The 22,378-nt window shown below is 39.7% G+C and overlaps 1 protein-coding gene across 10 annotated transcripts in view; it reads left to right on the top strand.

Annotated features, from left to right (window-relative positions):
• BIRC6 (baculoviral IAP repeat containing 6) overlaps positions 1-7,757 on the top strand; it is a 262,531-nt gene extending 254,774 nt beyond the window's left edge. For all 10 annotated transcript variants that reach the window (XM_083176127.1, XM_083176119.1, XM_083176125.1 and 7 more), the window contains 2 exons: positions 5,321-5,455; positions 6,880-7,757. In XM_083176127.1, coding sequence (XP_083032253.1) covers positions 5,321-5,455; positions 6,880-7,059 — 315 coding nt within the window. In that variant the 3' untranslated portion in view covers positions 7,060-7,757. The remainder of the gene's footprint in view (positions 1-5,320; positions 5,456-6,879) is intronic.
• Positions 7,758-22,378: the final 14,621 nt, after the last annotated feature.

Raw genomic sequence — 22,378 nt, 5'->3', positions numbered from 1 at the left:
TCGACTGTGTTCGTTAGAAAAACGTATTAAAATTGAAACTCTGCAAAAAAAAAGAAATTTTGAAATTTCACCTACACTTTGTTTTAATTCCTGTGAAACACCTAAAGGGTTAACAAACTTCCAAAATGCTGTTTTGAATACTGTGAGGGGTGCAGTTTTTGAAATGGCATCATTTATGGGGGTGTCTCACATACAAGTCCCTCAAAGTCACATCAGAACTGAACTGGTCCCTAAAAAAATCAGTGTTTGAAATTTTCTTGAAAATTTGAGAATTTGCTATTCATATTTGAAGCCTCCTAGTGTCCAAAAAAATGAAAAGGAGGTTGAAATAATGATTGCAACATAAAGTAGACATATGGTCTTTGTTAGTTATTAACTATTTTGAGTGGTATGTTTATTTGTCTCACAAGCAGAAAATGTGACATTTTGCAAATTGCAAAATTTTCCATTTTTTCACGACATTTTGGTATTTTTCACAAAAAAACACAGACTGTATCGACCCAAATTTACCACTAACTTGAAGTACAATGTGTCACGAGAAAACAATCTCAAAATCACTGGGATAAGTAAAAGCAAAAAAAAGTTATCCCCACTTAAGTGAAACATGTCAGATTTGAAAAAAATGGCTCTGTCAGGAACGCAAAAACTGGCTCTGTCAGGAAGGGGTTAAAACCATACAGTTGGCATTAAAGTGAATGTACATGTTTACCTGGACTTGCTCAACCAGTGCAAGCAACGGGCTGGCTGCTGCCAGACCTTTAATGGCCACAGCCAGAAATGGTTATATGAATTACCTACAGTAGATAGAATATTGCAGTATGCAAAACAGCTAGTTCCCAACGCCTCACCATGCCTCTACCCTTCCCAACCCTTCTCTATTTTCACCTCCTAATACAACCCTGATTATTTTAATTGGGAAATAGTCCCTTGCTTATGTACCTTTTAGGAGATACTGTGAAACAAATCAAAGGTATCTGTGTAACACATTGATACACTATATTAAATGCAGCAGTCCTTCTAGGCTATTGTGACCTGTGAAAGCTTGCCTACCCACAGTGCAGTAATCTAATCTCTTTCCACAGAGGAGAGCAGGTTCAGCTAACAGATATTTACTCATTCCTTTCATCCTGCTTCCCGCAATCACATAACCCTTCTATTTTACTTCTCTTGTCAGGTCTGACTTTGAAAAGGGCGCACATTTATTCCAGGGATCTAAAAATAAGTAGTATCTTCACTGATTTATGTCCAGATTAATTATAAGAGTCACTTCTCTGCATTAAATTCAGACATGCCTTTTTGGTTTATTAGTATATAGCAAAGGAGAGGGACGTGTGTAGGCTTTTTCTGTTATGTGTTTGTATACTTCCAGATTAATTTATTTACAGTTTCTTGTATAGCGCAGCAGATTCCGTTGCGCTTTGCAATTATAATATAATGTATGTAAAAAATGTCATAGCACAGATATCGGTGGGATGTTAATGGGGAACAAAATAAAAAATTAGACCACTTGGCATCTTTGTGTTTAACAGGCAAAATATATGAATATTGTACGTAAACAAGGGACAGTATTACATGTGTGTAAAAAACATTAATAATCCTTCTACTCGGTGCAGCAAAGTTAATATTGAGATAGCAGAGCAACACCATCTTAACTAATTAGTACTGTTATGGTCAGGGGCGTAACTAGAAGATTGTGGGTGAAATCTATACACCCCTCCATGAGAAAAACACGCGGGGGGGGGGTGGAAGCATACCCACTTTTCATACTAAATTCTTTTTTTCTCAGCCCTTGTTTCTCTTAATTGATTCTGTGTCACTTATTTAATGCCAGTGTGTTTCATAGTGCTGTACAAGAATTTCTTTCCAGAGCGCAGAATGTACATTGCAGAATTCTGGCAGTAGATAATCAGGCACAGATGGCATAAATAGGAATGCCTCCATCATGAGCTATAATGCAGAATAGTACATATTGGCCAAAACTATACAAATGTAAGCAGTTATTCAGTTGCTTCATTTTTTAAGTTTAACATTTATTAAAAATGTAATGTGCGAATGGGTGATTAGCTGCAAAAATCCATCGTCATCAATGTTTGCGTCTTTAAGCACCTTGGAAGCCCTAAAAGGAATACTGCATTCCAATTGTAAAACACAACGGAATATGCTGCGCTGTATAAGAAACTGGAAATAAATAAATAATGCATTTGACATATTATGAACAGAAATCCAGTTCTGTGTGTACTTTGGTCTGTCTTGCATCCACTAGGGGGATACTGAAGGCTTATGACAGTGGGGTATTGACGAGTGGATGAGTGGAGCTGGCACTTTTAATTTAGAAGTATGACTGGCTCCTACCCCTCTATGCCCCCTCCAGAACAGTGTTAGAAATGTGGGTGTTACTGTGTGCCAGTGATTATCATGGCAGGCAAGGGGGCTGCATCAAAAGCTTTACATAAGTTATTTGCATAAAAAAAAGTTTAATTCCACATTTCTGGAGTAGCACACTCTTACATGCTCTGACTCCTGTGACCCATGGGATTCTGTTTCCCAGACAACACCTGTGCAAGACCCAACTCCAGTCTGGGCGTCCCAGCCAGCAGGGTCTGATTTATCTTCTGGCAGCTTCTCGATAAGTTATGCCTCATACACACTATACAATGCTGGCCGTGACCTATATAGTGAGCAATATCGACCACAGGTCACCGATATTGATCGTACATACTGAACTGATCAGCTAAACATGCAGGCCATTGGCTATATACTGTATATAGTGTAGCTAAAATACAATATAATATAACACCCATTATAAAATGGAATAAAAAATACTTCATTTTTTTACTCCATTTTATAATGGGTGGTATATTACATTGTATTTATATGGCATTCTGTACCACCCACAGTGTACCCCTGCAAAAGTCTCCTCGGAGACTAAACGCGTCGGGTTCTGTCTATGTGGTTTTCCATCCAAGGAATTCAAAACAAACAGATATCTGTTCACAATTTTTAATAAATGGGTACTCTTTACCTAGCACGGCGCCCACGATCTTGATCGTGGGCATCGTGAGGTAAAAAATCGCGTCGGTCGCGTCGTATGCGGGCTAAAGATGCCCGGACGCGACGTGACCGACGCGATGTCCACGATTTCCCATTGAAAACCATGTTAAACATGGACATCGCGTCGGTCGCGTCGCGGCCGGCCATAAATGTGCACACGATGGCCGCGACGCGATGCCCACGATTTGCCATAGGAATCAATGTTAAAAGGCCCGATGGACACGATTTTCATGTTAAATGGCTGAATGGACCCGATTTTACCATAGGAAACAATGTTAAATGGGCCTTAGAGCCCAAATAGTTACCCTGAACTCTGAAATGGCCCCCCCAATTGTTTACGCCACCCCACGATCAACGTCAACCCGAAGCGTGGCGAGCGCAGCGAGCCCGCGAGGGGCGGCGGTACGCATCCTCCGACCTTTTCATACCCCCACTATCCACGTCGGCGTGGAGTTGAGAATAGAATAGTGTGGCGAGCGCAGTTCAGGGTAACTATTTGGGCACCTGTGAAGCCCGCGAGGGGACGCGTATAGCTGTGAAGGTATCCGCGTCCCCTCGCGGGGCTCGCCACGCTTCGGGCTCGGTGGCTCGCTGCGCTCGCCACACTATTCTATTCTCAACTCCACGCCGACGTGGATAGTGGGGGTATGAAAAGGTCGGAGGACGCGTACCGCCGCCCCTCGCGAGCTCGCTGAGCTCGCCACGCTTCGGGTTGACGTTGATCGTGGGGTGGCGTAAACAATTGGGGGGGCCATTTCAGAGTTCAGGGTAACTATTTGGGCTCTAAGGCCCATTTAACATTGTTTCCTATGGCCACATCGGGTCCATTGAGGCATTTAACAGTAAAATCGCGTCGGTCGGGCCATTTAACATTGATTGCTATGGGAAATCGGGTGCATCGCGTCGCGGGTACATTTATGGCCGGCCGCGACGCGACCGACGCGATTTCCATGTTTAACATGGGTTTCAATGGGAAATCGCGGGCATCGCGTCGCGGCCAGACATAAATGTACGCGGATACCTTCACAGGTAAACGCGTCCCTTCGCGGGCTTCACAGGTGTCCGCGTCGCCATGGACACCTGTGAAGCCCGCGAGGGGACGCGTATAGCTGTGAAGGTATCCGCGTCCCCTCGCGGGGCTCGCTGCGCTCGCCACGCTTCCGGCTCGGTGGTTTGCTGCGCTCGCCACAATATTCTATTCTCAACTCCACGCCGACGTGGATAGTGGGGGTATGAAAAGGTCGGAGGACGCGTACCGCCGCCCCTCGCGGGCTCGCTGAGCTCACCACGCTTCGGGTTGACGTTGATCGTGGGGTGGCGTAAACAATTGGGAGGGCCATTTCAGAGTTCAGGGTAACTATTTGGGCTCTAAGGCCCATTTAACATTGTTTCCTATGGCCACATCGGGTCCATTGAGGCATTTAACAGTAAAATCGCGTCGGTCGGGCCATTTAACATTGATTGCTATGGGAAATCGGGTGCATCGCGTCGCGGGCATCGCGGGTACATTTATGGCCGGCCGCGACGCGACCGACGCGATTTCCATGTTTAACATGGGTTTCAATGGGAAATCGCGGGCATCGCGTCGGTCGCGTCGTGGCCAGACATAAATATGCCCGCGATGGGCGCCGTGATAGGTAAAGAGTACCAATAAATGTTATCAAAAATGTCAAACACAACTCTAGTAACATATTTGTTGGTGTTATGGTGTGTACACGCGGTGCTATTCGACTTAAGATTCGAGTGCTATACAATCTTTGAAATCTCTGTACTATTTGCATACAATTCATGCGATCTTTCGATTTGCACTATATAGTCATTGCTGCCCTGTCTATATGGGTTTTGATTTGTGCTGCCACGGGAGTGTGCATCGGGATCGCAAGGTAAAAAACCTATGCGATCCCGATGCTATTTGGACTATGTAGTCAAAATCTCATTCTTATTGTACCTGTGTGTAACTGCATTAGTTTTGTAAATTAATACGTTTCCATTGTTTTAGTTTTTGGGTTATAATATGCGCCTGTTTTTGTACGTGTGCGAATGGCAGGAATCACTTGGTTTTCTACTGTATTTTGGGAGCAGGATTTTGCTCTTTCTGTATCCAGGCAATACTCAGGCGTTCTGCCCAGTTGTAGGGATTCAGATGAAACTTTAGTGTGTGACCAAATATCACACCTGATTTTGGACATTCCTGGCTAATACTAGTTTTCTGAAAGCTATTTAAGTACAAATACATTTGGTCTAAACGTGTTTTTCACCCCTATTGTAGGTGATTCATAAACATTTTTACTTGAAACGAGCGGAGATCATGGCTCAGTGTGAGGACTGGATTGTAGATATTCAGCAGTTTAGCAGTGACAAACGTGTCGGCAGGACGATGTCTCACCATGCAGCAGCTTTAAAGGTAAAATGGAAAGTCTTCAAAAAAAAAAATTGTGTTCATAATTTTAAAACCTGGCTTTTAACACTTGTGGTGTCAGAAAAATAGAACTACGAAATACTCTATTATATAGCCCTGGGGTAACCAACCCTAGTCCTCGAGAGCTACCAACAGTGCATGTTTTGCAGGTCTCCTCACAGAATCACAAGTGAGCTAATTAGCTCCATCTGTGTATCTTTTAAAATGTGTCAATGATTAATGAGTGCAGCTGTGGAGCAGCTAGGTTGTCTGGAAAATGTGAACTGTTGGTAGCTCTCGAGGGCTAGGGTTGGCTACCACTGATATAGCCCATTAACCTCTTGTCTCATTAGGACAGGCCTGGCCAACCTATGGCTCTCCAGCTGTTGTGAAAATACACATCCCAGCAGAAGTAGGGGAACATTTTTTGTTGCCCGAGCCATTTTAAATGGATGAAATCCTTCCGGGGGCCATATCAAAATTTGCACCTTTAAATGTACTTTGATTCCCTTGTCCCATGCTCCGGCCGCCGCAGATTAACTGCTGCTGGACACCTGTAGCGTGAAGTTGTTCCTGCCCGCGTCACCACCTCACGCAAGACTTCTTTAATTGTCTCCCATGCAGACCGCCAGGTAGGAGGGCGGGCCACACAAACTGCCTATGGGGAACGTAGGCCCAGAGGTTCCCCACCCCTGTATTAGGGTAATACATGGAGATGGTATAGCCAAAAGAGAGCCTACAGATAAACAGATTTTCTCTGTATTTTTGACATATGTTCATCACAAACCTTCCATTGTAATACAGATTGTGTGTATCCCTTATAAGAAATGCTCGGGACCATAAGCATTTCGGATAAGGGATTTTTACGGTTTTTGGATATTTTTTTTTTTTAACATAATTACCTGGTCCCCCTGCATCCACGGCGGCCTTCAGGATCTTCAGCGGTCCCAGGGGAGCATTGCACAAATTTGCAGGTGCGCCGGTGACGCGTAGTGCACCCTTGGAAACCAAGATGCTGCAGAAGAGGATCCTGAAGCCCGCCATGGACGCCGGGGGTCGAGGTGAACATAAAAACGGGGTCAGGGGGGGAAAAAAGAAATATTCTGAAAAACCAGGGATTTTGGAATATTTCGGTTTTTGGATATTCAGATACAGGATACTCAAACTGTATACTGTACATTGATGATTAACAAAATTATCAAGACCCTCTACAAATCTTTATCTTACTAGAAAACTGTATTGTCTTCTAGGAATCCTTAGCAGTAGTCACTTTGCATGATAAGCATAGCCTACCTATCCCTGGGGTTCTACGGAATACGCTTTTGTTTGCACAGCGACCTCCGTATAGCGATTTGTTCGGGGGTTTTGGAGAGAGAAAAGTTTATAACAATGACATGCTGACCATACTCTTCCTTCTGCTTTGTGCACAGCGACATACGGCTCAGCTCCGAGAAGAGCTCTTAAAGCTCCAGTGCCCTGAAGGCTTGGACCCAGATGCTGATGAGTCTACAGAAAAATGTCTTGCTACAGCAAGCTGCGAGGAGGCTTCACTGCACGAACAGGTCAAACCCAGCAGCAGTAAAGACAACCCTGGTGACTTCAAATTCTGAGCTGCATTGGCATGGACTTTTACACACAGGCTTTGAAGCACAGCCAAATATGTCCATATTTGTATGTAAGAAGCTAATTATGTAATAGTTAATGAAGCTAAAACTATTCTATGCCCTTAAGGATATACAGTTTAATTCAAGATGATCTTTTACCTGTAAAAGAGTGTAAAACTTTTTTCTTTTCTTTTTTTTTTGTGCTTTTATTTTTCAATTGTGAGAACCACTGATTTGGTATGTTTAGCAAAAATGTAAACAAGATAATGGAGAAATCACTGAAATAAGGGAAAAGTTCCTTCGGAAAGAATGTTTACTGAAATGTTTTTCTTTTTTTTCCTGTTTTTGTTTTGTTTTGTTTTTTTACCGATGGAGTGAGGGCGTTGTAACAAAGAATATATATTAGTCATTCTTATTACTATAACTATTTAAAGACTGCAAATTTTCACAAAATTTGATAGATTTTGGCCATATCTTCATTCTCATCTTTGATTTCTACAGAAAACTCCTGCATTCTTCAATAAACTTTAAACAGACATGCTCCCTATGAATTGAATTGCTGGTACATTTTTCTTTTTTTTAATAAAAAGAATAAACCTACAATCATAAGATCTTATAACTGGAGACTTGCTGTTGTAAGACTGAATTTATCGCAGTCCGATTCATTTGATGCACATGAATAAAATGGACCTTGTTTTACCTTCCGCTCCTGTAGCTTCATCCACTTCTTTATCTGTGTTGTGATTGTGTAGCCCACAGGTCTTCAACCTGTGGCCCTCCAGATGTTGTGGAACTACATGTCCCAGCATGCCCTGACAGTTTTGGCATGCTCTTTTAGGAAAAAATGTGGCAATGCATGTTGGAACATGTAGTTTCACAACATCTGGAGGGCCACAGGTTGAAGACCCATGGAAATAACAGGGAAGGTAATTAGTAACTAATGGATTCCATCAATGGATTTGATCCCTATTGAATGTTTGATGCTCGTGTAAATGCATTATTGCAGATGGAGGATTATTGTACACAATACACTTACGACAGACACATGGCAGAGGCAGACAATTTGTACTTGGCTACGGACTGTGTAATGGTTAGCATTACTGCCTCATAGCACTGAGGTTATGGGTTAGATTCCCTCCATGGCCATAACTGTGAGGAGTTTTTATATTCTCCCCGTACTTGCGTGGGTTTACTTTGGGTACTCCGGTTTCCTCCCACAATCCAAAAATATACTTGCAGGTTAATTGGCTCCCAACAACTTGAACCCTAGAATGTTTTTGTGTACATGTGGTAGGGAATATATATTGTAAGCCCCACTGGGGCAGTGACTGAGTGAGTGTCCAAATATTCTCTGTACAGCGCTGCGGAATGTGTGCACTATATAGGAAACTGTTAATAAATAAAATAAATACTCATGAAAAGCAGTTAAAGGAGTATTCAATATGAACAGAGGAAATATCAGCACTCACCTACTCAATTCTGCTTTCAACGACCGCATTGAAGGGTGTAGGATCTGACCTTTTTTTTAAAGGCGGATCTATTAGTCAGAAACTGTCGTGGATTGTCGAATTTGCGTCCAATTTTTGACAATATGCATCCGTTTTTGATGATCTTCTGACAGTCGATAGCCGGAACTTTGAATTCCGGCTGTCGAGGTAGACTGTTCTGAACATGGAACTAAAACGCACAGGGGGGCTATTCAATATGGGATTCCAACTCCATGTTCAAAACTGTCTCTGCCATGTAATTTGCTGCCTCTTCCATGCATGTCTGTGAGAGCACTGTAATATTTCATTAATGTCCATTGATATCCGTTTCGTTATATATTGTGTGTGTGTGTGTGTGTGTATATATATATATATAGATATATATAGATATTTATATATATATATATAGATAGATATTTATATATCTATATAGATAGATATTTATATATCTATCTATATCTATATATCTCTATCTATAGATGGATCTATCTCTCTCTCTCTAGCTCTCTCTATCATTCCATGCTGAGCTTGAATTGGGAACAGATCTCCAGATATAGAGGTTACCCTGGGCTCACCTAAATTGGTTGGATTCCTATGCTGTTTTTTTAAATTGAATGAACCAATGTTCGTATTTTTAAAGGGGAGAATATGTTTCCTGGTTAAGTAATATTTTTTGAACTCCACCTATATTGAATATGGCATTTATTATATTAAAAGGATCATATTATTGCTTTTAAGACCACGATTTGCCGGACCGTAAACTCTCTTTGATCGTGTATGGTCTGGTTATCTAGACCATGATTGTACCAGAACATCTTTTCTCACATATTCTCACATGTTTATTCCTTAATGGATAAAACCATGTGCACTGCCGGTGGGGCTGATAACATGTGCAGAGAGAGTTACATTTGGGTGGGGTGTGTTCAAATTTAAATCTAAAGTGTTAAAATAAAGCAGCCAGTACTTACTCTGCACAGAAACAAAATAACTCACCCAAATGTAACTCTCTCTGCACATGTTACATCTTCCCCCCCTGCAGTGCACATGGTTTTGTCCATTAAGGAAGGAGTTTGCTTTTGCAAACCAACTATAATAACCCCCATAGGGTGATGGCTGCATGGGAGAGTCTCATGATTACTGCTGTTCTGCATTGAGTTTCTCAAACAATCTGGTTAGCTTTAGAATAGGTGAAAGGTACATAATGTGTTACCTGTATAATGTTGGTTTCCATTTGTTATATAACACTATAATTTTAACATATCTGACCGCACGCTATTTTAATGATAGAACCCACCCACTTAATTGGAGATGGTACCCTTTCAGGTAGAAGTACATCTACTGGAGGATTTTAAAGCACCTTGAAAAAGATAATAGTTAAAATGTATTGGTACAGTTCTGTGAGCTGCTTTCCAAGTGTAAATGACCCATATTTAACCTATTTGTGAGAATGAGGAGTGGAATTAACCAGCTCAAGTGGCGCAATAAAGAGATTGGTAACGGTGATATTCCTGTGGGAAGAAAATACAAAATCTATGTAGTAATATGTCCCTTAAATGATCTGGTGTACGTGCAGCTTTGATCCAATGTGGGGAAGAGATGGATCAATGGTGTCCAGAAGATCTGTAAACAATCGATCTTTGGTGATGTATGTTACTCAAAAGCCATGTGAAACAACGTGAAAAAAGAACATAGTGTAAATCCTTTACAACAACAAATATCTCAAAACAATCAGGGATTTATAGGGAATCCTGCACTGATGGTACAATAGTGTTTTGTTTAGCGTAGCATGTTCACCTCTAGATGAGGGACAAGGAAGCATGTGTAAAGGTGTCTTTGATCTAGGGAAAGGTGTGTATGGTAAGGAGGATGAATCCCACTTAAAGTGGGTTGAGATTTCAACCTCTCCTCTCTATGGGCCTTATTCTAGTTCACTCTTTCTGACAAAATCCTTCTTAGATGGACAAATCCATGTGCAGGGGGGTAGATGTAAATTGTGCAGAGAGAATTAGATTTTGGTGGGGTTTTACTTCAAAGTGAGATCTATATTGCAGTGTAAAAATAAAACAGCCCATATTTTCCCTGCACAGAAACAAAATAACTCACCCAAATCTAATTCTCTCTGCACATGTTACATCTGCCCCCTGCAGTGCACATGGTTTTGTCCATCTAAGAAGGATTTTGTCAGAAAGAGTGAACTAGAATAAGGCCCTATGTAAGGAATATTAAAACATATAATGGTATCTTTGTACTTCTTGTAGGCAGATATGTATACCAAAGAAGGCATTACCCCACTCAGACAGCACATTTTTATTCACATGGCTTTTGACTAACATACATCACCGAAGATCGACACATGATTGTTTACAGATCTGTACACCAACAATCCATCTGTAACCTGCATTGGATCAAAGCTGCACATACAGTACAGTACCATTTCAAAGTAGGACTTTCACAGCATCACTTTAGGGACGTAGTATTATATAATTTTTATTTTTCAAAGGAATATCACGGTTACCAATATCCGGTGGGGGTTTGGGTTATTTAATTTTTTCCATCTTTCCCAGTGGTAGATTTTTTTTTTTGTCATTTTATTTTAGGTGGATTCTTAATTTCCCAGTGCATCCCTTTCATTAATTAATAACTAGCTGGAGAACCCAGCGTTTCCCGGAATTTTTGGAAGGTTTGTTTACAAAAAATATATTTAAATATTAAACACAGCATAAATAACATTAGTTGTTTTGTTAAGTTACGTTAAAGCGCAGCACATTATGCATCTCCTTATATACTCTGTGCTGCTGGGAGACCCTGTTACTGCGACTATATAACTGTGTGGGTTTGTGCTATCTCCATTCCCCCCCTCACATCATGTCGCTGTCCCTGTCATCACTGACCTATGCATATCCTGATAGTCTGTGCTGCTAAAATTAACCGTAACTCATTTTGATTTTTTATTTTTTTAGTTGCTTCAGCTGTTTTTTTTTATTATTTTTATTTTTATTTAGGATTGAGCATTATAGCATTACAATCAGCAAGGTATATTTGTTTTTGTTACACCAAAGAGATATAATATAAATTGGATTACAGTAAAATACAGAGTAATTTCTGTTCTTTCTTTTATCATGTAAGCAGTTAACAAAGATGTGGATGAACATGGCCCGGAGGCCTTAAAAACCCTGAAACCGTTATTGGCATGTTGAAAGGTCTATAGGAGCCTCTCCCAAGATTTCTAGTCTCATACCATTGTGTAGATCTAAAGCATTTATCGATTTGTGTCTTAAGATCGCTTGATAAAGAATCAATAAAACCCTCCCATATTCGAAAGAAGTTCTCCGTGCGTTCTTCCTTCTGGAGGGATGTCTCTATCCATTCCATATGAAAGATATGGAAAAGTTTAGCCCTGAATGGATGGAGGGTCCGCATGGATCCACTGATGCAAAACACATTTACCGGCAACTGCTGAGCTTATAAGCATAATTTTTTTGCTATCCGGTAATATTGGTCTGTTGGGAGGGAATGCGCCCAACAAGGTAACTCTGCCGTCAGGGGAATGCTGTTTAATAGGTACTAGGTGATTCATCGCGCCCTACAGGCGCTCTTCACACTGGCGTAAGGGGCTGCGCCCCCTTAATTTGTGAACTTTTGTATTGTGAGACATATGGTTAGAATTGTATGAAAGATGGCCTGTATTGCAACTTGAGTTATAGGTGAAATGTGTTAAATAGAGAGCATATGATTTGGAAGGGGGTGTGTATTCTTTTGTTTAATTAAAAAGCGGTTACAGAGTAAAGGTGCCCATACACGTTACAATTATTGCATACAATATTGTATACAATATCGCATCTCATCGATTTTCGGTTTTGCGATGAGCAGAGATCTAGTACAAAAAGTATGTGCTGCACATACTTTTTGTACTAGATCTCATCTCATCGCAAAACCGAGATGCGATATTGAATACAATATTGTATGCAATAATTGTAATGTGTATGGGCACCTTAAGATGTACATTGATAGTGTGGAGGGTACAGTGACATTTGTGGGTGTGGGGGGGGTGTGTGTGTGTGTGCGCAATAGTATAGTAGGGTGTTTTTGAGTCAGCGGCTGTCCACTGGCAGAGGTCACGACACAGGAAAACAGGAGGCTGGGTAGTGATAGGGGTGTGTGGGCATAAGAAGAACTAAAGAGGAGGGTGGGGACACTGTGCAGCTTCTGCCAGTGGGTGAGGGTCCAGCGTGGCAGTGAGTCAGTGTCTCCCCTTACTGGGTGGGAGTTAGGGTGCATGAGAGCAGGAGGCTGGGTGGTAAAGCATGATAGAGGAATGTGGGCAACACAGAGTGAGCGGGTCCCCACTGGCTGAAGTTACGGGGCAGGAGAACAGGAGGCAGGGCAGTGATAGGGTTGTGTGGGCATGAGGGGTAGTAAAGGTTTTTGGCTGTTGCAGAGTAGGGATGGCCAATGGTGCAGACGCCATCGATGGTTGGCATTGATGGTGATTTTGCACCCTGCCATCGATAGTAGTAAAATATCACTTGGATAATCATCGATTGTTGTAGCTATCGATGGTCATCCATTATATCTCACTGAATAGGCCGTGGGTCAATCAGAACTTGGTGGTGGGACTTCCGGGTGTGGGGGGCCGGAGCTGTGGAGTAATGGTGGATGGTGGGCGTGTACTGTAGCCCTGGCTGGGCGGGGGAGGTGATGTCAAGGGGGTGGTGGTGTGTATCACACTGGTCTTTTCCCTAGGGGGGTGGGTTTGTGTAGAACACTGGGCAGGAACGTTATATACACAGGGGATGAGTGACAGATCTGGCTAAATATGAGAGATGTTACTAAGAATCCCTGTATCTGCTTCCAGAATCAAAATATGAGAGGACAATCCCACATGAAATGTTTAAATGTTGCGGGTTCGTCATTAGTGGTAGAAATAAGGAGTGGTGGCTATTCAGGTTATGTTTATTGTCATAAGGTGCCAGACCTTCCAGGGCATTAGCAGAAGGGGTTTTGAGCTACTAGGAGTGGTATCGCCTGTTTATGGCAATGTAAAAATGAAACTAAGTGTAGATGAGGTAAGATAGATTGGTCTATGGCTGTATCTGTGTGATTAGAGGTTCCGTGTATCCAGTCCCTAATGTATCGAATGATGCATGCCTGGTTATAGTTGCGAAAATTGGGGAGGTTTGTGCCTCCATTGGTCACAAGTTGCTGTAGTTTTATTAGACTTATCCTTGGTCTTTTGTTCTGCCATATAAACTCACGGAATACCTTGTTAATGTATTTTTCGTCTGTGGTAGACAATAAAAGTGGTAGCATTTGTAAGGGATATAAAAATTTTTTGGAATGTCATCATTTTTAGTAAATGAATACGGCCTAGGTAGGATAACATTAAATGTTTCCAGCTATCTAGCTCTTCAAATGCCGACTTTAAAGTTTTAGTTATATTAAGTCTGTATAAGGCTTGTATATTTTTGGGTATATAAAGTCCTAGGTATTTTATTGCGCTTGAGGCCCATCTAATGTGGCATCCTCTGGCCCATCCATGCCGCGTCTGGGGGCCCAAGTAGAGCCCCTGGGATTTATCTTAATTTATTGAGAACCCAGAGATAGAACCGTATTCCTCTATTTTTTTTGAGGATGGGGTATAATGGTAGTTTCAAGGTTGGAGACATACAGGAGTAGGTCATCTGCAAAATCATTTTGGTCTCCCTTGGCGCCCCATAGAGTTGCCCCGGGAAGACAGGCCATGACTGAAGGAGATGTAGCAGGGGGTCAAGCGCAAGATTAAAAAGAAGTGGGGAGAGGGGACAACCCTGCCTTGTGCCCCTTGCTATCGTCATGGGTAGGCTTCTCTCGCCATTAATAATTATTGAGGTATTGGGGGTGGTGTATAGATATTCAAAAAATCAAAGAAATTCCTCCCCGAGCTCTCTTATTTGAAAGATTTTTTTGTAGATGTACCCAAGAAACTGTCAAACGCTTTCTCAGCGTCTAAGCTGAGAAGCATTGGTGGGGATCTAGAAGGAAATTGGGCAGTCTGTATTATTGCTGATAGAGCGGTGCGCACCGCTTTTACTGAATATCTGTCATGGGTTGGATGATGGATCAAAGAATGGATTGGAGGCGATTAGCCATAATTTTAGAAAGGATTTTTAAGTCTTGATTAAGCAACGTTATTGGTCTATAGGAAGGCAGCAGCTTTGGGTCCCTGTCTGGCTTGGGCAGGAGAAATGTGTGAGACTCTGTAAAGTTGTGAAAGGGAGCCTGTTAGTAGATAAGGCACACTTTTTCTTCAAACTAATTGGTTTTGACAGGTCCACGCCCCTTTTATACAGTTTGATATCAAACTTGATAGATCGTATCGCGTTTGATATGAAAGTAGTATAATTAATATTAAACAGTCAAATAACACCACAGCTGTATAAATTAATTTATAAAGATAGCTTAATGATATCTTAACCAGCTGGAAGAATTTCTAAACAAAATGCTAAAAAAAGATGTTAGAAAAATACAGTATACAACAGATATATAATTCGTAGAACTGTAGATCTTGTTTTATATCAAATTTGATTTGTGTAGGATGTCTCGCAACGCTGATCATCAAAACAGCCAGCTGAAAGCCTGGTATTCTAACGTATTAAAGCCGGGTAGTTTTTGCGGCATTGATAAATATTATAAAGCTTTGAAAAATAAATTTAAAAGATCCGATGTGAGAAAATGGTTACAAGAGCAAGACGCGTACACATTGCACAAACCGGCTAGAAAAAACTATAAAAGGAATATGATATGCGTATCAGATATAAATCAACAGTGGCAATGTGATTTGGTATCGCTCATAGATCTGGCAAAGCACAACGACGGCGTAAAATATATACTAACCGTCATTGATATATTCAGTAAGAGGGCCTGGGCTGAAAGTCTGACAGCTAAGAGCGCGACGACTGTCGCTAAGGCTTTTGAAAAATTATTCCAACAGGGGGACGTACCGAGGAAACTACAAACCGATAACGGTAAAGAGTTTCTAAACAAAGTCCTAAAAAAGTTGTTAGAAAAATACGGTATACAACATTTCACAACCAATAATGATGTGAAAGCAGCCGTTATAGAATGCTTCAATAGGACTTTAAAAACACGAATGTGGCGATATTTCACGGCGAATAATACATACCGATATATAGACGTTTTACAAGCGCTCATTACCAGTTATAATAACACATACCATAGAACGATTAAGCGAGCGCCGAATGAGGTGGATGGCTCTAATGCGCTGGATGTCTTCAAGACGATATATGGCGATTACTTTAGAAGTAAGAAAACAAAGGCTTGTTTAGCGGTCGGGGACCACGTTCGTATCTCAAAATATAAGGATATATTTCAGAAAGGTTACGAACAGAGTTTTTCTGAGGCAATATTTGTAATACGCGGCGTGAACACTAAAGGGCTTAAGCCGCTTTACACGTTGGAGGATCTCTACGGGGAAGCTATAACGGGTAGTTTTTACCCCGAAGAACTTCAAAGTATACCGAAAAACTATAATAGGATTTACAAAGTGGAGAAGATTTTAAAAAATAAGACGGTTAGAGGGAGGAAATACGTATTAGTCAAGTGGCGCGGATACCCCACAAAATTTAACAGTTGGGTCGCTGCATCGGAGATAAAAGATATATAAACAAAGAGGAAGATGGATGACAAACCCTTCTACATAACATTGCCGAGTAACGCCTCAGCCGATACATTTCCACAAAATAAGATTTCTGACTATACCACAAAGCTAGCAAGGCCGATAGACTTAAGTGGAGATTGGGAAGTAGCTCTTACAGAAATACAATACCCACACACCTGGAATACACTCGATGTGCGTGATTGTTTGTTGAAAATAACAAAGTGGGATGGGACGAGCGGTACAGTAACGAAGGTTTGCGTTAAACCGGGGTTTTATGAAACTATCGAGGCGTTACTGGATTCTTCCACTTCTTTGAAGTCTGGCAGACTTCTCACTTCTGCAGCAGCTAGTCGGAACACACTTCATATTACAACATTTGTATTTTTGATTGACCAATCACCTATTTCCATTAATTAGCGCCGGGGCCCCCAAGAGACTAGGTTTCTCCCTGCCTCTTGGGTACACAAATTCCCACATTTTTGCTTTTTGCCTTTCCCCCAGGCTGCTACCTTTTTTCACTTTTTATTAATTTTTAATATTCATATTAAGACTACATAGTTTTTGTTTTGCACGCCAAGCAAAATGAGTGAATTCAAGTGTTATTATGATCGTAAATCCAGACGAGAGCAATATTTGTCTTCTTTTAATCAAACTAACATACAGGCAGACATTCCATCCAGTGCTAATCCCAACATGAATAAACTATTTTATAATTTAGAAGATCTTCTTAAGGAAGAAATGAGAAACTGGTGGGATAGTATATCCCTCCAGAAATATATTGATGCTAAAATTATACCTAGAGGCCTTAGAGTTTTTAAGCATCTATCCATTAATGATAAACCTGAATTATTGGCTAAATGGAATGAAGCACTGGATGGATGCTCACTTACTTTGATGAAATTGTTGGTGCAATACAGAGAAGAACAGGTTTCCACAACCATCACCAAAATTGATAAAATCAAAGATGAGCTTATATCATTTAAGGATAATCCAGCATTTAAAGAGAGAGATGAACAGATAAATATCAGAGTGGAAAAATTTGAGAGAGAGCTACTTCAAAACAAAAAAAGAAAATGGGAAAGGGATCAAACCGATTATCGCCTAAATAGAGTTAGGACATTTCATAAGCAAAATATTACTAATAGCTATACAAACAGAGATCAGGATAACCCTAAAGAAAATGAGGGTCAATATAGAGTACGTAAACCTTCCTATAGGTCCTCTAAATATAATTCTGGGTACTCCCATTATAGGTCTAATATAGATCATAGACCAAATACAGATTACCAGACACAGAATAAACGAAAAAGATCTAGAAATTTCTCACAACGCAGAGAATATTCTAATTATCATGTGTCCGGACAAGATTACCAATCTAGAAGTGGACCCAAGTCTCCCCCTCCTTTGATCAATCCACATTCTAACATTTCAATTACAAACGACCAGGTTTTTCAATCAAAAGCCTGGTACGACCACAACCCATATCAAAGTTTGTCTATTCAAACCCCAAAAAGACAAAGAGACAGAGAGGAAATAGAGGGGGAAGAAAGAGAACTCAGAAAAGCAAGACTAAAATAGAAACAGCAGGTATATTCAATTTAACTAATCATGAACTTTCAGATGACCAAAAAAGATTATTATGCAAGGGCCTAAATTTTGCTCCCACAAAGGAACCAAATATATTTGATCTATTCCTAGACCTGAATAAATTCCTTAGAATTCTGTGTAGAAAACGACATTTCGCTGTGAAAGAACTTAGCAAAAATAAACACAAAGACCATGTTGGAATTGATCCCACCCCTATTCTTTTGGACCATAGTGATAGAGATAGTTTACAAACTTTAGAATCTTTATGGAATGAAAATAACACGATGGAAATTGAATTGTTTGATGTCAATGCACACTCTGAAGATCGTATGAAACCCGTTTTTAAAAAGAAATCTTTTTTTCCAATTGAACAGAAAAGTCCTGCTATAACATTATTTTACAATAAAACAATGGATGACTTTAAGAAAATATGCACTCAATCAAATAAAGGTAGAAATAAATTTCCGTACTGTGATAATTTGTCTAAAAAAGAACGCTTGGCCATTAAACAATTTAAAGAAGATACCTCGATAGTTATTAGACAAGCGGATAAGGGAGGGGGGGGTTGTTCTGTTGGATAGACAATATTATATATCAGAAGCATTGAAACAATTAAATGATGCAAATTATTATTTGAAACTTCCAACAGATCCAACCACCTCCTTCCTTGCCGAATTCAAACTTATGCTGGATGAGGCAGTACTTAAGAATGTGATATCTAAGGATGAGCACTCTTTTCTTTTTTCTCACCATCCCATCACCCCTATATTTTATCATTTACCTAAAATTCACAAATGCTTACAATCACCACCTGGTCGTCCAATTATTTCTGGTGTTGGGTCCCTCACATCTAATTTGTCACACTTTGTTGATTTTTATTTACAAAAATTTGTCACAGCACTCCCCTCACATATTAGAGACACTACCGATATTCTCAATAAAACACTGGATCTCAATTGGTCTGAGGACTGGGCATTTTTAACCCTTGATGTCCAGGCCCTCTATACCAATATCCCCCATTCCAGAGGTCTTGAGGCCGTCAGTTATTTTCTTGACACAGATATTAGTCTCTCTGTAGACAAAAAACAATTTATTCTAAATTCCATTCTTTATATATTAAAACATAATTATTTTACTTTTGAAGACAAATTTTACTTACAACAGCTTGGAACGGCCATGGGGACCAGATTTGCACCCAGCTTTGCTAACCTCTATATGGGCCGCCTAGAGGAACAACTTATTTGGGGCGGTCCATATAGAGAGAATCTGGTCCTCTATGGCCGTTTCATAGACGACCTCTTCATCATCTGGAATGGGGGACCTACAAAAGCTCTGGAATTTGTTAATTTTCTCAACACTAACACTTTTAATTTAATTTTCACACACACTTTTAGTTCTGTCTCAGTTAATTTCTTAGATATCACATTCTCGGTACTCCACAACAAACTTATCTCTACTAATTATATGAAACTTGTAGGTACAGGAAATTATCTCCATTTTAATAGCGGCCATCACAAACCGTGGATTACGAATATTCCTAAAAACCAGATACTCAGACTGCGAAGAAATTGCGCAACTGATCTTGAATTTGAGACCCAATCTGAGATTATGCTTAACCACTTTAGAAGTAGGGGCTATCCTGACGAATTGTTGGCTAAAGCCCATATTGAAGCTAAACTAACTCCTAGAACAAATCTCCTAGTCATTAAAAACAAAAATGTTAAGACATTGCCTCATTCAGTACTTTTGGAACCAGCTAAAGAATCTCCACTGTTTACCTCAAAATATAACCTTAGGTCTAACTCCATTAAAAAGGTCATACAAAAAAACTTTGAAATTCTGAAATACGACAAAGTACTATCTAAATGTTTAAAGGAACCGAGAATAGTTTTCAAAAGGAATCAAAATCTTAGAGATCTCGTAGCACCGAGTATGCTACGACAAGAATCTATTAGCCCCATAACCACCAATCCTTCGTGGTTACCAGTGAAACCCAACGGGAATTATAAATGTGGCAAAACCATCTGCCTTACATGTAAATTTATGAAAAATAAAAATCATTCGATCACCTCCACCCACAATTCCAAAGAGTATTCCATTAAACAATTCATGAACTGTGATACTAATTATTGTATATACATGTTGCAATGCCCATGTAATTTTCAATATATAGGCAGAACAACTCGTAGTCTAAAGAATCGTTTCAGAGAACATAGAACTAATATTATAAAGAAATATCAATTTCATAGCGTCTCTCGCCATTTTTCAGAGGTTCATGATGGTAACCCATCAAGTATCATATTTACAGGTATTGAACATATTGTTTCTACTAAAAGGGGAGGTGATAGATTTAAACGTTTATGTATAGCTGAATCCTCCTGGATTTTTAAAATGGATACTCTTAGCCCGTTGGGTCTTAATGAAGCTTTAGATTTTTCTTGTTTAAACTAATTCCTTTCACAGTTAGTGGTTTACAGGCCATAGTATAAGTTGGGTTCCACCACTATCCAGTGGTCCTGCCTGCCATTTTCTGAATACCTCATATACTATTGTTGTTTCTTTAAATTATTTGGGGTCATCTCAGTATGAACCATTATAACCATTATATCTCTCAACTCAATAAAATATATCGCTCCTTTTCCCTCTCTCCGTCCTATTCTACACACAAATCTAAAATATAAGACCTTTGCGGGGACCAGAAAGACGGATGACAACCCTAGTTAGGGCATGCAGTCCTCCCTTCTTCTGATCTTCACAGGGCATTTGTGATTTATGATTATTTCATAATTTAGTAGTATTAATAGTAATATTTTTTATTTAATATGCTAATTAAACTAATAAACTTTGTTTTATTGATTTAATATTAATATTATTATTCTTTATTTTTATTATTACTATTCTTATTATTATTATTTTTATATATATTTTTTATTATATTTTTTTTGTTATTTATTATTATTTTTTATTAATATTAATATTAATATTTTTATTTTTATTTTGCTCTACATAATAATTAATTGATACCTTTACTAATATTCTCTCTCTTATCTGATATTTATCCTCAATAATTATTTTATATCATTGCATTTAAAACCCATTAAATATATGTTTTTATTGATTCAATTTAATTTAATTTCTATATATATATTTATCTTTAGAAATTGTTGTCTTTTATATATATGATTTGATTGTTTCTATTTTGCTCTCGTCTCTTAATGATCAATATATGTGTACAGTATATACATTTATTATTACTTGTGGATATCGATATACTTATAATTCTATTTATTAGCATTATACTTTTCATCTTATTATATAGATTCTATTTAATCTAAGAGGACACGCTGTATGCTTTAACTATACATCTGTTGGAAATTCATTTTTACACGCTGTTATTTTTAGTAAGTGAATAATTGACCACTTATTCAATCAGGGATGGACCTATAAATACGTAGTACTAGCAATGGTCTGAATACAGCTTGAAAAAGTCTCCAGTGGCTTTGGGAGACGAAACGCGTTGCCCCACTACCGCCAGTTTATTGAGCAGACCTGTGACGGACTTCCGCCCTTACTCCCTGCCGCTACGTCACCCGGCCGGAGCTCCCTTGCCGTACTCCTTTCTGCACGTGGCCCGGCGTCCAGCCGTTCTCAGGAACCGGTCCTTGAAGCGCATATGCCGAACAGGCCACCCGCACAGCAGCTCCCGGAGGCATATTGATCAAAACGCAGTGAGTGTACCTGTGCCAGCTATCTAAGCACAACTTCCAAAACTTCCGCTATGTGGCTTTATTACTAACTGAGCCTGCTACGCTTTACTAATCTACAATCATCTGCCTGCCTGCTTGCTTATTATAATTCCTGCATGAACTTTGTTTGCGTGTCAATTACACGCTAATTCAGGTCAACTGTGGCTACAAAACCCTGACTGCTTCAAGTATTTTACGTGCATTCATCCTAAAAACGGCAATCTATTGAAGGGACATCTCTACCCTTACCTCCATAATACCCCCCACATTCCCGCTGGGACGCCAGCTTATGGTGACTTATGAAATTCACAAGAGTCTGCTATTTTATTCTCATTATACTGGCCTAAAGTATTTTACTATGTATTAACATATATAATTGTGTCTATTATACTCCAATTTCATTTTATTACCCACCTCATTTTTAGCATATTATTTGTGGTCTATATTACATGTCAGTTATACTCCAGTTTTAGTTTATATACCTACCTATAAACTTTTTTTATTTATGGTCCTATTTGTATGTGTTTAGTGTTTAAATATATATAAAATTTTGTACAATCAAATCTCAGCGTGTCCTCCACTCATTCTGCTTGGTGTGCTTACATATTTCTATGTACATAGTTCTGACTGACAGCGCAGAGTGTGTTTTCCTCTTTTGTCTGGATTCTTTCAACGCTGAAATTGGCCGACATAAACTGGAGGGTTTAAAACTATGGTACGATCCGCTTGAACGAGACATATTCATCGACAATAAGGTGATGTACAACATCTCAGCCGGTCCTAAATTGTCGAGAATACTGGGGTTATACCCGAAAACTAAGTTTTTAAAACCGTGCGCCGACATCAGC

Source organism: Crinia signifera, chromosome 3 (genome assembly GCF_055691185.1).
Source record: "Crinia signifera chromosome 3, ASM5569118v1, whole genome shotgun sequence".
Classification (NCBI taxonomy): Eukaryota; Metazoa; Chordata; class Amphibia; order Anura; family Myobatrachidae; genus Crinia; species Crinia signifera.
The sequence above is the reverse complement of the archived record's forward strand: the minus strand, read 5'-3'. Positions and strand labels throughout refer to the sequence as shown.